This window comes from Macaca fascicularis, chromosome 11, assembly GCF_037993035.2.
Source record: "Macaca fascicularis isolate 582-1 chromosome 11, T2T-MFA8v1.1".
NCBI classification, from domain to species: domain Eukaryota; kingdom Metazoa; phylum Chordata; class Mammalia; order Primates; family Cercopithecidae; genus Macaca; species Macaca fascicularis.
The window spans coordinates 57,992,257-58,008,482 of record NC_088385.1 but is presented as its reverse complement, the minus strand read 5'-3'; the positions used below and the strand labels follow the sequence as shown (position 1 = coordinate 58,008,482).

Below are 16,226 nucleotides of genomic sequence, written 5' to 3'. Positions count from 1 at the left end.
CCTGACCTCGTGATCCACCCGCCTCCGCCTCCCAAAGTGCTGGGATTACAGGCTTGAGCCACCGCGCCTGGCCAATCTCTCCATTTTGTTAAAAAAGGCAAGTACTATAGCAGTTCCTGAGGCAACGGTCTCTCTTCATTGAGACCTAAGTCTCTTTATTGAGACTGATTTTGCCCTTTTGTTGCTGTTGTTGTTCGCTGTGCTTTTTCAGTACTTTTTTCTTCATTTCTACCCACTTCAGTTATCACCTGTCCATCTTCCAAATCTTCTCTCTTTGTCTCAGAGTTGGTCTGTTGTTACTGTTCTTTACTTTCCCTTTCATTCTAAGTCTTTTATGATGGACAGTGTATTTAGATGAGATTCGCCCTGTTTTGCTGCAAAGGTTATCCGTTACTTTTTAAAATTTAAAATTAAGAATTTTTAATTCATTACTTTAAAAAAAAATTTCTTTTTTCTTTTTTTTTTCAAGATGGAGGCTTGCTCTGTCGCCCAGGCTGAAAGTGCTGTGGCGCAATCTTGGCTCACTGCAACCTCCGCCTCCCGGGTTCAAGCGATTCTCATGCCTCAGCCTTCCAAGTAGCTGGGATTACAGGTGCCTGCCACCACGCCCAACTAATTTTTGTATTTTTAGTAGAGAAGGGGTTTCGCCATGTTGGCCAGGCTGGTCTCAAACTCCTGACCTCAGGTGATCCGCCTGCCTCGGCCTCTCAAAGTGCTGGGATTACGGGCATGAGCCACTGCACTCAGCCATACTTCACTACTTTTTAAAAGATGGCACTGCTGGCCCGGTGCGGTGGCTCACCCCTGTAATCTCAGCACTTTGGAAGGCTGAGGTGGGCGGATCACGAGGTCAGGAGTTGGAGACCATCCTGGCAAACACGGTGAAACCCAGTCTCTACTAAAAATACAAAAAAAAAAAAAAAAAAAAAATTAGCCGGGCGTGGTGGCGGGCCCCTGTAGTCCCAGCTTCTCGGGAGGCTGAGGCAGGAGAATGGCGTGAACCCGGGAGGCGGCGGAGCTTGCAGTGAGCTGAGATCGTGCCACTGTACTCCAGCCTGGGCGACAGAGCAAGACTCCGTCTCAAAAAAAAAAAAAAAAAAAAAAAAAAGATGGCACTGCTGTAAAAATATAAAGACATGTTAAGAATGATTAAGTGCAAATTCAGGATAATGTTGCCTCTGGGAGTTGGAGGGGTATATAACTGAGGAAAAATATAGAGGGCTTCAACCATTAATGCTGTTTTGTAAGCTGCCTAGAGTGTACACAGTCATTTGTTACACTGTTTTACCTTTTTTATGTCTAAAATACCTTATAACAAATTAAAGACTAGGCACGGTGGCTCACCCTGTAATCCCAGCACTTTGGGAGGCTGAGGCAGGTGGATCACCTGAGGCCGGGAGTTCTAGACCAGCCTGGCCAACATGGCGAAACCCCGTCTCTACTAAAAATGCAAAAAATTAGCTGAGCATGGTGATGCATGCCTGTAGTCCCAGTTACTCAAGAGACTGTGGCACAAGAATCGCTTGAACCTGGGAGGTGGAGGTTGCAGTGAGCAAAGATAGTGCCACTGCACTCCACCCTGGGTGACAGAGCGGGCCTCCATCTCGGAAAAAAAAGAAAAAAATTTAAGAAAAAATGTATCTATCAACGTAATCTATTTCTTCATTCTTTTAAGTTATGCTGTTACTCCTTTTTACTGTAAGTTCATAAATTTTCTTTGCTTTCCTACATTTTTCTTGCCCTCCTCTTATTATGGAAGACAACCTACAAAGCAGCAGTGTTGCCATTCCTTCCTTCTACTTTTTTTTTTTTTTTTTTTTTTTTTGAGACGGAGTCTCGCTGTGTCTCCCAGGCTGGAGTGCAGTGGCGTGATCTCGGCTCACTGCAAGCTCCGCCTTCCGGGTTCACGCCATTCTCCCGCCTCAGCCTCCCAAGTAGCTGGGATTACAGGCGCCCGCCACCACGCCCGGCTAGTTTTTTGTATTTTTAGTAGAGACGGGGTTTCACCATGTTAGCCAGGATAGTCTCGATCTCCTGACCTCGTGATCCACCCGCCTCGGCCTCCCAAAGTGCTGGGATTACAGGCTTGAGCCACCGCGCCCGGCCCTACTTTTTTTTTTTTTTTTTTTTTAAGGTTTTTGGGGAACAGGTGGTGTTTGCTTACATTAATAAGTTCTTTAGTGGTGATTTCTGAGATTGTGGTGCACCCATCTCCTGAGCCTGAGCAGTATACACTGTACCCAGTGTATAGTCTTTTATCCCTCACCTCTTCCCATCCTTTCCCCTCGAGTCCCCAAAGTCCATTGTATTATAGTTAAACATTTGTGACCTCATAGCTTAACTCTCACTTACGAGTGAAAACATACGACGTTTGGTTTTCCATTCCTGAGTTACTTCACTTAGAGTAATGGTCTCTAGTTCCATCCAGTTTGCTGCAAATGCCATTATTTCGTTCTTTTTATGGCTGAGTAATTTTCTATGGTGTATATATACTACATTTTCTTTCTTTCTTTCTTTCTTTTGAGATGGAGTCTCGCTCTGTTGCTCAGGCTGGAGTACAGCGGCGCAATCTTGGCACGCTGCAACTGTCACCTCCTGGGTTCAAGAGATTCTCCTGCCTCAACCTCCAGAGTAACTGGAATTGCAGGTGCCTGACACCATGCCAGGCTACTTTTTGTATTTTTAGTAAAGACAGGGTTTCGCCATATTGGTCAGGCTGGCCTCAAACTCCTGACCTCAAGTGATCCGCCCACCTCGGCTTCCCAAAGTGCTGGGATTACAGATGTGAGCCACTGCACCTGGCCTATATACCACATTTTCTTTTCTTTTCTTTCTTTTTTTTTCTTTTTTTTTTTCTTTTTTTTTTTTTTTTGAGACAGAGTCTCACTCTGTCGCCCAGGCTGGAGTGCAGTGACACAATCTCGGCTAACTACAACCTCTGCCTGCCGGGTTCAAGTGATTCTCTTGTCTGAGCCTCTGGAGTAGCCTGGATTACAGGCACCCACCACCACGCCTGGCTAATTTTTGTATTTTTAGTGGAGATGGAGTTTCACCATATTGGCTAGGCTGGTCTTGAACTTCTGACCTTGTGATCCGCCCGCCTCGCCTCCCAAAGTGCTGGGATTACAGGTGTGGGCCTCCATGCCTGGCCACCACATTTTCTTTATCCACTTGTTGATGGGCATTTGGGCTGGTTCCATATTTTTGCAATTGCAAATTATGCTACTATAAACATGCATGTGCAAGTATCTTTTTCATATAATGACTTCTTTTCCTCTGGGTAGATACCCAGCAGTGGGATTGCTGGATCAAATGGTAGATATACTTTTAGTTTTTTAAGGAATCTCCACACTGTTTTTCGTAGTGATTGTACTGTTTACATTCCCACCGACAGTATAGAAGTGTTCCCTTTTCACCACATCCATGCCAGCATCTGTTGTTGTTTTTTTTAATTTTTTGATTATGGCTGTTCTTGCAGAAGTAAGGTGATATTGCATGGCGGTTTTGATTTTCATTTCCCTAATAGTGATGTTGAGCATTTTTCCATATGCTTGTTGACCATTTGTATGTCTTCTTTTGAGAATTGTCTATTCATGTCCTTAGCCACTTTTTCATGGGATTGTTTTTTTCTTGCTGATTTGTTTGAGTTCCTTGTGGATTCTGGATGTTAGTCCTTTGTCGGATGTATAGATTGTGAAGACTTTCTCCCACTCTGTGGGCTGTTTACTCTGCTGGTTATTTCTTCTGTTGTGCAGAAGCATTTTAGTTTAATTAAGTTTCATCTATTTATCTTTGTTTTTGTTGCGTTTGCTTTTGGATTCTTGGTCATGAAATATTTGCCTAAGCTAGTGTCTAGAAGGGTTTTTCCAATGTTATATTCTAGAATTTTTATGGTTTCAAGTCTTAGATGTAAGTCTTTGATCGACCTTGAGTTGATTTTTGTGTAAGGTGAGAGATGAGGATCCAGTTTTATTCTGCTACATGTGGCTTGCCAGTTATCCCAGCCTTCCCTCTACTTTGTCACCTTCTGTCTTCCCCACCCCCCTACCTTTTCCTATCCTGGTCTCCTTTATGCCTTGTTCATAGTAGTTTCCATTTGTTGCTGATAGTCGACTCTCACTACGCCTCAAGTGGAACCTAACAGAATAAACTTGGGACTTTGGGTACACAAATTGGTGTTCTGGTTTTCCTTTCACCAATGATTTAATTTTCTTCCTTCCTTTTTTTTTTTTTTTTTTTTTTGAGATGAAGTCTCACTCTGTTGCTGAGGCTGGAGTGCAGTGGCGCAGTCTCAGCTCACTGCAGCCTCTGCCTCCTGGGTTCAAGTGATTCTCCTGCTTCAGCCTCCCAAGTAGCTGGGATTACAGGCATGTGCCACCACACCTGGCTAATTTTTGTATTTTTAGTAGAGATGGAGTTTCACTATATTGGCCAGACTGGTCTCTAACTCCCAACCTCAGGTGATCTGCCTGCTTTGGCCTCCCAAAGTGCTGGGATTACAGGCGTGAGCCACTGTGCCCCGCCTAATGTTTTATATGCACAGCAAATCCTAGTTTATTCCCTCAGTCACTAAGCAGATTTTTACTCTTATCATTCAGCAAACGTTTGAGTGCCTACTGTGTACTTGGTTTTATACAGCTTGATTCTATAGCTTTGTCTTCACCATATGCTCCCATATGCAGATGCTGAATATAAATAAATCAAACAGGTTTCTGTCTTTCATTTGCTTACAATTTGATAGAGAAGATAAGACATGTATATAAATAAATGTGATACAGGTTGGAAATAAATATGCTAAAAGCACTTGAAGTGCTATAGGAATTCGGAACATAGAAATACTACTTCTACCTCCTAAGGTGGTATCTGAAAGAAGGGTAAGATTTGGCCATGCAAAGGTGGAGGAGAAATATATTCCAGGCAGAGGGATTGTAGGAACAATGGAATTGTTGGATTATGAGCTTGCTATATCTTCCTACAAGATAATGCTAAATTATTTTTCTAGTATACTTAGAGTTCAGGTGTTTCGGTTCTGCATTCTAGCCATTATTTTATTTGTTCACTGTTGTAATTTTTGTGTGGAATAGTATTTTATTGTGGTTTTAATTTGTATTTTCCTAATTTCTTATGAGGCCAGCACCTTTTCATATGTTTGTGGGCCACTGATGTTTTCTCCTAAGAAGTAAGTATTTGAGTTTTTTGGGGGTACGGGGTGGGGGAGGGAGGTTTGGCCTTTTTCATATTAATTTATAGGAATCTTAGATATATTTTATTAATTTTTTTTTTTTGAGATAGGATCTCACTCTGTCACCCAGACTGCAGTGTAGTGGCACAAGCTTGACTCACTGCAGCCTCAAACTACTGGGCTCAGGCAATCCTCCTACCTTAGCCTCCTGAGTAGCTGAGACAACAGCCGGGCATGCCACCATACCTGGCTGATTTTTTTTTTTTTGTAGAGATGGAGTAATCTACAAAAGTGTTGAGATTACAGGTGTGAGCCATCATGGCCAGCCCCAAATATATTTTAGATACTCATCTTTTGTCAGTTTTGTGTGTAGTCAGTATATTCTGCCAGTTTATGGCTTGTCATTTCCCTCTCTTTATGTGTCTTTGGTTCTAAGGTTCTTTTTTTGGTGGGGAGGGGGCAGGGACAGGGTCTTGCTCTGTCGACCAGGCTGGAGTGCAATGGCAGTCACAGCTCACTGCAGCCTCAACCTCCTGGGCTCAAGTGATCCTCCTGCCTCTGCCTCTCAAGGAGCTGGGACCACAGGCATGCACCACCAAGCCTGGCTAATTTTTTGTATTTTTTGTGGAGAAGGGGGTCTCCCTATGTTGCTGAGGCTAGTCTCAAACTCCTGGACTCAGGCAGTTCTCCCACTCGAGCTACCTCAAAGTGTTGGGATTACAGGCATTAGCCCCCATGCCTGGCCTAAAGTTCTTAGTATAATTAATGAATCTTTTATGGTATATGATTTTTGAGTCTTGTCTAAGAAAAAAAATTTTTTTTTGAGACAGTCTCACTGCATCACCCAGCCTGGACTGCAATGGTGTGATCTTGGCTCACTGCAACCTTTACCTCCTGGGTTCAAGCAGTTCTGCCTCAGCCTCCCAAGTAGCTGAAATTACAGGTGTGCACCACCATACCCAGCTAATTTTTGTATTTGGTGTTTTTTTTGAGACGGAGTCTCACTCTGTCCACCAGGCTGGAGTGCAGTGGTGTGATCTCGGCTCACTGCAACCTCTGCCTCCCAGGTTCAAGCGATTCTCCTGCCTCAGCCTCCCAAGTAGCTAGGAAGACAGGCACCCGCCACCATGCCCAGCTAGTTTTTTGTATTTTTAGTAGAGACAGAGTTTCACCATGTTAGCCAGGCTGGTCTTGAACTCCTGACTTTAAGTGATCCGCCCACCTTGGCCTCCCAAAATGCTGGGATTATAGGCATGAGCCACTGCACCTGGCCTAATTTATGTGATTTTAGTACAGATGGCATTTTGCCATGTTGGCCAGGCTGGTCTCAAACTCCTGACCTCAAGTGATCCTCCTGCCTCAGCCTCCCAAAGTGTTGGGATTGCAGGCATGAGCCACCTTGTCCAGTGTTGTCTAAGAAATTCTTGCTTATGCTGAGGCCATAAAGATATTCTCCTATATTGTTTTTTTAAAGTTTTCTATGTTTGCTTTTCACACTTTAGTCTTAAAGTTGATTTTGTACTGGGTGTTGCTAAGGCTCCAATTCCATTTTTTTCACATCCAGATATCTGATTTTTCCAGCATAATTTATTGAAAAGTCCATCTTTGCCACTACTCAACTATACCAGCTGTCATAAATCAAATTTCTATATATGTGGGGTCAGTTTATGGGTTCTGTATTCTCTTCTATAGGTTAATTTGTCTATCTGTGTCAATACCATGCTGTCTTAATTACTAAAGTTTTTAAGTAATTGTTGGTATCTGGCAGGGCATAGCCCTCATCTCGTTCTTTTTCCGGAGTATTTGGCCTTTCTTGGTTCTGCTTATTGATAGAAATTTTAGAATGGCTGGGTGCAGTGGCTCACACCTGTAATCTCAGCATTTTGGAAGGCTAAAGTGGAAGGATTGCTTGAGCCCAGGAGTTTGAGACCAACCTGGGCAACATAAACAGACCCTATCTCTACAAAAAAATTAAAAAATTAGCCAGGTGTGGTGGTGCACACCTGTAGTCCCAGCTACTCAGGAGGCTGAGGTTGGGGGAGGATTGCTTGAGCCTCGGCAGTTGAAGCTGCAATGAGCCATGATTATGCCACTGCACTTGGCCTGGGCAATAATGAGACCCTGTTTCAAAAAAAATTTGTTTTTTAGAATCATCTTGTCAAGTTGAATCTATTGCGATATTTATTGGAATTGAACCTATAGATGAATTTGGGATAAATTGACATCATTGGCATATGTATTCAGCCTTTCAATCCTTGAACATAATGTAACTCTCTATTTAGGTCTTATCTGAATATTTCTTGTATTTGTCTGCTTTGTGTCTGTACTTTCGTTGCTGTGTCATATTCTCATTGTTTTTTACCTGGACTGTTGAATAGCTTTCAACTCCCCATCTTTGGTCTATTTTTTCTAAGAGACAGCCTAGCATAGTGACATCTGAAACCAAACTTAGGGGTTTGAATTCTGGCTTCACCAGGATTGGGCACATTACTTAACCTCTCCATGCTTCTCTTTAAAATAGAGGTAATAATAGTAGTACTTACCTTGTGAGATTGTTATGAAGATTAAATTAGTTTATATATGTAAAATAATTAGGGTAGTGTCAGGCAACTAGTAAGTGCTCAATAAATGCTAGCAATTATTACTGTCATGTAAATTCTAGTAGCTTACCTCCAGAGCCTGTCCTATAAATTTCTATCCTCTACTGAAGAGAATGTGAATTCAAGATATATTTTATAGATAAAAAAGTATAAGACTTGCTAATGAACATGAGGATAAGAGGAAAGGATCAATCTAGGATGCCTTCAAGAGTTCTGGTTTGAATATTTTGTTGGATGGTATTGACATTTGCTGAGAAGGGGGGATAGGCTGGGTATGTTTGGAATAAGATCAAGAGTTTTATATTGGACTTGGTCCATTTGATATCTCTGAGAGACAACAAAAAGGCAGTGTTAGGTAGGCATTAAATATGCAAATCAATATACAAGTCTAGACCTAGTAGACACATTTGGTAGTCATCAGAATAAAGAGATACTTGAATGTATGGGAGTTAATGAGATCTGAAAGTGTAGAAAGAGAAGAGCCAAAAATCAAGTGCAGATGTTTTGTAGAGCAGGAGGGTTGCCACAGGGGAGTTAAGAAGATGTTGCCAGTGAGGTGGGAAGAAAATTAGGTAAGAGTATTCAGGATCCAGAGAAGAGAGTGGTGAATGTAGGAGTTACAGCTGTGTTGAGTGCTCCTGAAAACAGAAGATGCGCCCAGAGAAGTGACCATTGAGTTTGGCTACATGGAAGTCACTGGTGACCATGACAGTTACTTTCCATGATATGTTGTAGTGAAAGCCGAACTGTGTTGGTTGAAAGAATGAATTGGAGGTGAGGAAATAGAGATTCTTTATATAAAGACTTTTAGTTATGAAAGGTACAGAGAAGTAGAGCAGTAGTTGAAGGCGGATGTGGGAAGACTTTCTTTTTATAAGATGGGAAATACTCAAATGTGATGGTATGCTAATGGGAATTATCTAGAGAGGAAGATTGATGGTACATGTATTGGGATAATCAGAGGAAAAAGGTTCTTGAGAATTGAGAGGGAGTGGGCTCCAAGTCTGTGAGTAAGGATTAGCCTTTCCCAGGAGGAGGAACTTAGCCCTCATTACATCAGGAGCAAAAGAGAAGATAGTTTCAAGGGCAGATAGGTTTGTAGGTTTGATAGGGAAAGAAGATGCTTAAAAATGTGTGAGAGATTTAATTAATTAAATTGTACTTGAAGAAGTAATTGCAGTAACATGCAGACTTGTAAAGAAGAATATTCAGGAGCTCTTCACAGGGATCATAGACAGCCAGGTACTCAATACAGATTTGATAATAAATGGTAGCAGCATTGTCTTGACTATTCATCTACAGTATAACCCAATCATGTTTGCTGAGTAGCCTAATTATAAAGACTTTTTTTTTTTTTTTTTGCGATAGAGTTTGCTCTGTCACCCAGGCTGGAGTGCCATGGCGTAATCTCGGCTCACTGCAACCTCCGCCTCGGGATTCAAGCAATTCTTCTGCTTCAGCCTCCTGAGTAGCTGGGATTACAGGTGTGTGCCACCATGCCTGGCTAATTTTTGTATTTTTAGTAGAGATGGGATTTCACTATGTCGGTCAGACTGGTCTCAAACTCCTGACCTCGTGAGCCACCACACCTGGCTTTTTTTTTTTTTTTTAATTGAGACAGAGTCTTGCTCTGTCACTCAGGCTGGAGTGCAGTGGTGCCATCTTGGCTCACTGCAACCTCCACCTCCCAGGTTCAAACGATTCTTGTACCTCAGCCTCTCGAGTAGGTGCGATGACAGGCGTGTGCCACCATGCCCAGCATTTTGTGTGTGTGTGTGTGTGTGTGTGTGTGTGTGTTTTTAGTAGAGATGAGGTTTCGCTATGTTGTCCAGGCTTGTGCTCCTGGCCTCAAGTGATCTGCCCCCATCGGCCTCCCAAAGTGCTGGGATTATAGGTGTGAGCCACCCTGCCCAGCTAAAGACCTATATTTTTTATATGGGCATATTATTATTTTAGTCATTTAAAAAATAGTGTTTATTGAGTACCTAGGATGGCCAGGTCTTGGTGATAATAGGGTGACAAGACAAAGAAGATCCTTGCAAGAATAGAGCTTACATTCCTGTGAGAGAAGTACAGAGAAGAAACTATAAACAGACAGATAAGGAAATTTCAGAAAGAAGTGCCATAATGAAAATATATGGAATCTTCTTTAGGTAGAATGACCAGTGAATGTCTCTCTGCAGAGGTACACACTTCAACACAGACCTAAATAATAAAAAGAACCATACAGAAATCTGGAAATTCATTTAGCCTTAGGGCAGAAAGACCAGCTATATTGCAGAATCTTTTAGTCCTTCACCCACCTCCCCCTGCTTTCTTTTTTTTTGGTCCCAGCTACTCAGGAGGCTGAGGTGAGAGGATTGCTTGGACCCAGAAGTTCAAGACTATCCTGGGCAAGATGGCGAGACCCCATCTCTACCAAAAAAATGTAAAAAATATTATTTTATTATTATTATTATTTGTATTTTTTTAGACAGAGTCTTGCTCTGTCGCCCAGGCTGGAGTGCAGTGGTGCCATCTCGGCTTGCTGCAACCTCCACCTCCTGGGTTCAAGCAATTCATCTGCCTCAGCTTCCCAAGTAGCTGGGATTACAGGTGCCTGCCACCATACCTGACTGATTTTTGTATTTTTAGTAGAGACAGGGTTTTGCCATGCTGGCCAGGCTGGTCTCAAACTCCTGACCTCAGATGATTCACCTACCCTGGCCTCCCAAAATGCTGCGATTACAGGTGTGAGCCACTACGCCCAACCAAAAACTTTAAAAATTAGATGATTGCAGTAGTGTGCCTCTGTGGTTCCAGCTATTCAGGAGGCTACAGCAGGAGGATCCCTTGAGCCTAGGAGTTCAAGGTGGCAGTGAGCTATGATAGCACCACTACACTCCAGCCTGGGTGACAGTGTGAGACCCGGTCTCTAAAAAATGAAGGAAAGAAGGGAGGGTGTACAGGAGGGATGAAAGGAAGGAAGGGCCCAGGTGCAGTGGCTCACGCCTTTAATCCCAGCACTTTGGGAGGCTGAGGTGGAAGGATCACTTGAGCCCAGGATTTTGAGACTAGCCTGGGCAACATTTTGAGACCCCATCTCTACCAAAAAAAAAAAAAAAAGATGGCCGGGCGCGGTGGCTCAAGCCTGTAATCCCAGCACTTTGGGAGGCCGAGATGGGCGGATCACAAGGTCAGGAGATCGAGACCATCCTGGCTAACACGGTGAAACCCCGTCTCTACTAAGAAATACAAAAAATAGCCGGGCGAGGTGGCAGCGCCTGTAGTCCCAGCTACTCGGGAGGTTGAGGCCGGAGAATGGCGTGAACCCGGGAGGCGGAGCTTGCAGTGAGCTGAGATCCGGCCACTGCACTCCAGCCTGGGCTACAGAGCGAGACTCCGTCTCAAAAAAAAAAAAAAAAAAAAAAAAGAAAGAAAGATAGAAAAGAAGGAAGGAAGAAAAAAGAACAAAAGACAGAGTCTCACTGTATTACCTAGGCTGGTGTTGAATTCCTGGGCTCAAGCGATCCTCTGCCTCAGCCTCCCAAAGTATTGGGATTATAAATGGGAGCCTCCATGCCTGGCCTTTGAGTCCTTTTCAGGTTCTTTTAGTGAAATCATAGTTAATTGATACTATCATTTCATTAGTATGAGTTGTGCAAATATCCATGCATAAGTGTTAGAGTGCAACACCTTTAGAAATATCTTTGGAGCACTCAGTGGGAGCTTTTGATTATATATTTTTTGCCCTCAGGAATGTTTTAAACAGTTGCTACTTAATATGAGGCATTGAGTGGTGATAAACAGGATAAAACTTGGATAAAATGAGTTTGTTTGCTTACTATTTCCCTACTGCCTGAAATAGTTCCAGGCATATCAGTGTTCATAATGTATTTATGAATGAATGAATAAATTCATTTGTAAATCCAGTATTTAATAGCTGTGTAACCTTGGGCACATTATTTAACATTTCTAATTACTGTAGCCTCAGTTCCTTCAGTTGGAAAATGGTGAGGAGGAGATAATTCCTCCTACCTCACAGCATTATTGTATGAATTAAATGCAAATTTATGTGCAAAAAATGAATCATAGCAGTTGAGTTGAGGTAGAAGAGAGCAGGTGGACCCCAAGGCCTGGGGGCAGGGGAAGGAACTGCAGTTTGTCTGCTGAATCTTTTAAAAAGGGAAAAGAGGCCAGGTGCAGTGTCTCCTGTCTGTAATCTCAGCACTTTAGGAGGCTGAGGCAGGAGGATCCTGAGAGGCCAGGAGAGTGAGGCCCTGTCTGTACAAAAAGTTAAAAGATGAGCCAGGCATGGTGGCGTGTGCCTATAGACCAGCTACTTGGGAGGCTGAGGCTGAGGTGGGAGGATTGATTGGGCCCAGGAATTTGAGTCTTGCAGTGAGCTGTGATCACGCCACTGCTCTCCAGCCTGGGCAACAGAGCAAGACGCAGTCTCACTATACGTATGTATAGAGAGATGGGAAGTATGGTGAGAGATGAGACTGAAAAGGTAAACTGGGCCCAGTTCTGAAGAGTTTTGGGAGCCATGTTGAGGAGTTAGCACTTTGTCATGATTCTCCATGTTGAGGCTGGTCTCGAACTCCTGACCTCAGGTAATCCGCCCGCCTCGGCCTCCCAAAGTGCTGGGATTACAGGCGTGAGCCACCACACCCGGCCTCTTTGTCATGATTACATTGGGAAACCGCTGAAACTTTATAAACAGAGAAGGAACATTTCTAGATTTACATTTTAAAAAAGTTACTCTGGCTACAGATTGGAGGATAATGATAAAAAGCTAGTTATCATGCCTGAGAAGGGTTGAAGCTTAGTAAACTGGGTGTCTTCTGCTCTGCATATCCTCAGAAACACAAATTTACTCTCTATCTATAAAAGACAAGGGGCAGGCCGGGCGCGGTGGCTCAAGCCTGTAATCCCAGCACTTTGGGAGGCCGAGGCGGGTGGATCACGAGGTCAGGAGATCGAGACTATCCTGGCTAACATGGTGAAACCCCGTCTCTACTAAAAATACAAAAAACTAGCCGGGCGTGGTGGCGGGCGCCTGTAGTCTCAGCTACTTGGGAGGCTGAGGCGGGAGAATGGCGTGAACCCGGGAGGCGGAGCTTGCAGTGAGCCGAGATCACGCCACTGCACTCCAGCCTGGGAGACACAGCGAGACTCCGTCTCAAAAAAAAAAAAAAAAAAAAAAAAAGACAAGGGGCAAATAACATTTCTGCTTTGATTGCATCATCAGATCTAACTGGTTACATCTCTAGGGAATTTGCTGGCCATTTTAGAAGACAAGGCCTTCATCAGAAATGTGGTCTGGCCTGGCACAGTGGCTCACACCTGTAATCCCAGCACTTTGGGAGGCTGAGGCGGGTGGATCACCTGAGGTCGGGAATTCGAGACCAGCCTGACCAACATGGAGAAACCCTGTCTCTAGTGAAAATAGAAAGTTAGCCAGGTGTGGTGGCGCACACCTGTAATCCCAGCTACTTGGGAGGCTGAGGCAGGAGAATCACTTCAACCCGGGAGGCGGAGGTTGTGGTGAGCTGAGATCACGCCATTGCACTCCAGCCTCTCACCATTGCACTCCAGCCTGCGCAACAAGAGCGAGACTTGGTCTCACAAAAAAAAAAAAAAAAAAGAAAAAAGAAATATGGTCTGAGGGAGGAGAAATGTTCCTAAGTCCTATCACTTTGAGCATAAAAGAGAAGAGATGGTTAGGGCCTATTTACCATTTCATAGGACTAAGTATTCTGGTACTTTCAGGATTTTCCTAAGAGTCATCAGCAATTAAAGCCTTAAAACACAGAAAAGTACGCCAGGCACAGTGGCTCACGCCTGTAATCCTAACACTTTGGGAGGCTGAGACAGTTGGATCACTTAAGGCCTGGAGTTTCAGAGCAGTTTGGCCAACGTGGTGAAACCCCATCTCTACTAAGAATACAAAAATTAGCCAGGCATGGTTTACATGGGATTACAGGAGCGCGCCTGTAATCCCAGCTACTCAGCAGGCTGAGGTGGGAGAGTCACTTTAACTCGGGAGGCGTAGGTTGTAGTAAGCCGAGATAGCGCCACTGCACTACAGCCTGGGCAACAGAGTGCTACTGTGTCTCAAACACACACACACACACACACACACACACACACACACACACAACCCAAAAAAACACACACAAGAAAAATAGAAAAAAAAATAAATAAATAAAAACACAGAAAAGTGTCTGTGCTTGCCTTTCAGTACAGGGAGGAGTGAGGGACTAGAGAGATTGTCCTACTTTGAAGCCAGGCATGGTAGGGGGTACAGGATGAGCAAGACGTAAGAACTCCCAAGTATAGAGAGGTAATAATGATGCTTGCCAGTGAAGATGGAAGCCTAACTGCAAGGGGGAGGAAAAGTATGAGCTGGTAGACATTTTGGATCGGAAAAGAAGCTTTGAGGCTCAGCACTATAAAGGGCTAAGTGTGGATTCCCTTAGTCACAAGAAAACAAAACAAAAAAAATAACTGTTGGTGTTTTCCCAGTTATGCCATACTATGATGATAGACATTTGATCTTTGAATACTTAAATGAGAGTTCTATTTTCTATATCAAAATAGTCAGATTCCCTTGAATATTTAACCTATGAATATTGTTGTGAGTTGCCATTTTTTGCCTAACTGGAAAGAGTCAGTGATGTCAGAAATTTAATAAAAGAGCCTAGTACTAATGATGCCACAGGTGATGTTTTCAATTAGCAGTGTTTTAATGAGATTTGTAGGCTGGTAAGAGCTAATCCTATAATGTATGGAAAAAAACTAAGAAGGTAGGCCTATATCTGGTAAATCTCCTGAGGTAGGGCTTTGCTGATTCAGATTTCTTTGATTAAATGTTTAATATCTTACAAACTGCCTGGAAGTAAATTTGTATCTGACATAGATACTTTTCTTTTCAGCTTCCAAAATAAATAAGGTTAGCAGAAATTAGATGTGTTTAGTGACTTTATAAGCTAAAGGAAAATAAAAGCACATTTCTGGTAGGTATAAAAATAATTGGTAGTTGGCAAATAATTCAGCCGAGTAGAAATGTGAGAGACTGAAAGACTTGAGGAGAAAAAAGGGAAATCAGCTTCATTTTTTGGTAAACTTCGAGATGTACATCTCAAACTTTGAGATACATCTGGTATCTTGCAAGTGATCTAAACTGATCTCTCAATCGTGCTGAAGAAATAGAAATATTTGTACTCCGGAAGCACTTCTTAAAGTGCTTAAAGAACATTAAGCCCTGTTTTGACCTCTGGGAAACAGTTCCAGAACCAGTATTCCCAGAGAAAGACTATCAAATGACAGCTCTCTCAGGGACAGCATAAAATCCAGATATGGTGTAGTTTTTTTTGTTGCTGTTTGCTTTTGAGACAGAGTCTCCTCTGTCATCCAGGCTGAAGTGCAGTGGCATAGTCACGGCTCACTGCAGCCTCCTCTCCCGGGTTCAAGCAATTCTCCTGCCTCAGGCCCTCAACTAGCTGGGACTACAGGCTACAGGCGTGTGCCACCATGCCTGGCTAATTATTTTTTATACTTTTAGTAGAGATGGGGTTTCACCATGTTAGCTAGGCTAGTTTCGAACTCCTGATCTCAAGTGATCGACTTGCCTTGGCCTCCCAAAGTGCTGGGATTATAGACATGAACAACTGCACCTAGCCTATCGTGTAGTTTTTGTCTACTGCTCACTTGTGTTTCCATGTTCCTGCTTTGAAACTGGAGGGGAATAGAGGTAAGCTACTCAGGGCAGTTGCATAAAACATCTGCTATAAGCATACTAGGCCCTTTCAAGTTACATCATTTTTACTATATGTTTTAAAATAATTCCTTTATGCTTCCTTTATTATCACTAATACTGTAAAGACAGTGAACTGGAGAGAAAGAAAACATGAGGGGTTTGCTGAGTAATTTAGTATGGTATTGCTGTGAAGAGATAGAAATTTAGATGACAATGATGTTATGTTCTGTCAGGGAACCTTCTTTTTCTTTTTCTTGTTTTTTTTTAGTCTTGCACTGTTGTCCAGGCTGGAGTGCAGTGGCGTGATCTCAGCTCACTGCAGCTTCTACCTCCCAGGTTCAAGAGATTCTCCTGCCTCAGCCTCCTGAGTAGCTGGGATTATAGGCACCTACCACCACACCAGGCTAATTTTTTTTTTTTGTTTTTAGTAGAGACGGGGTTTCACTATGTTGGCCAGGCTGATCTTGAACTCCTGACCTCATGATCTGCCCACCTTGGCCTCCGAAAGTGCTAGGATTATAGGCGTGAGCCACCGCGCCCGGCCAGGGAACCTTCTTTAACTTGTTTATTGCTATATTCCTGCCACCTAAAACAGGGCCTAGAACATAGCAAGTGCTCAAAGACTATTTGATGAATTCAAAAAAGAAGAAAAGGTTTTGAAGGGATTTACTGAGACCATGTCAGACTGAGTGTTTTCACC

The 16,226-nt window shown here is 43.2% G+C and overlaps 1 protein-coding gene across 16 annotated transcripts in view; it reads left to right on the top strand.

The window, feature by feature from the left end:
* TFCP2 (transcription factor CP2) overlaps positions 1-16,226 on the top strand; it is an 83,760-nt gene that overhangs the window by 21,630 nt on the left and 45,904 nt on the right. For 6 of the 16 annotated variants that reach the window (XM_074006873.1, XM_074006872.1, XM_074006875.1 and 3 more), the window contains exon 2: positions 5,135-5,179. The exons of 9 other annotated variants lie outside the window; for them this stretch is intronic. In XM_074006873.1, the coding sequence (XP_073862974.1) occupies positions 5,135-5,179 (45 nt within the window). Of the gene's footprint in view, positions 1-5,129; positions 5,180-16,226 lie in introns of all 16 variants that reach the window. One more of the 16 variants, XM_074006871.1, reaches the window with a different exon arrangement.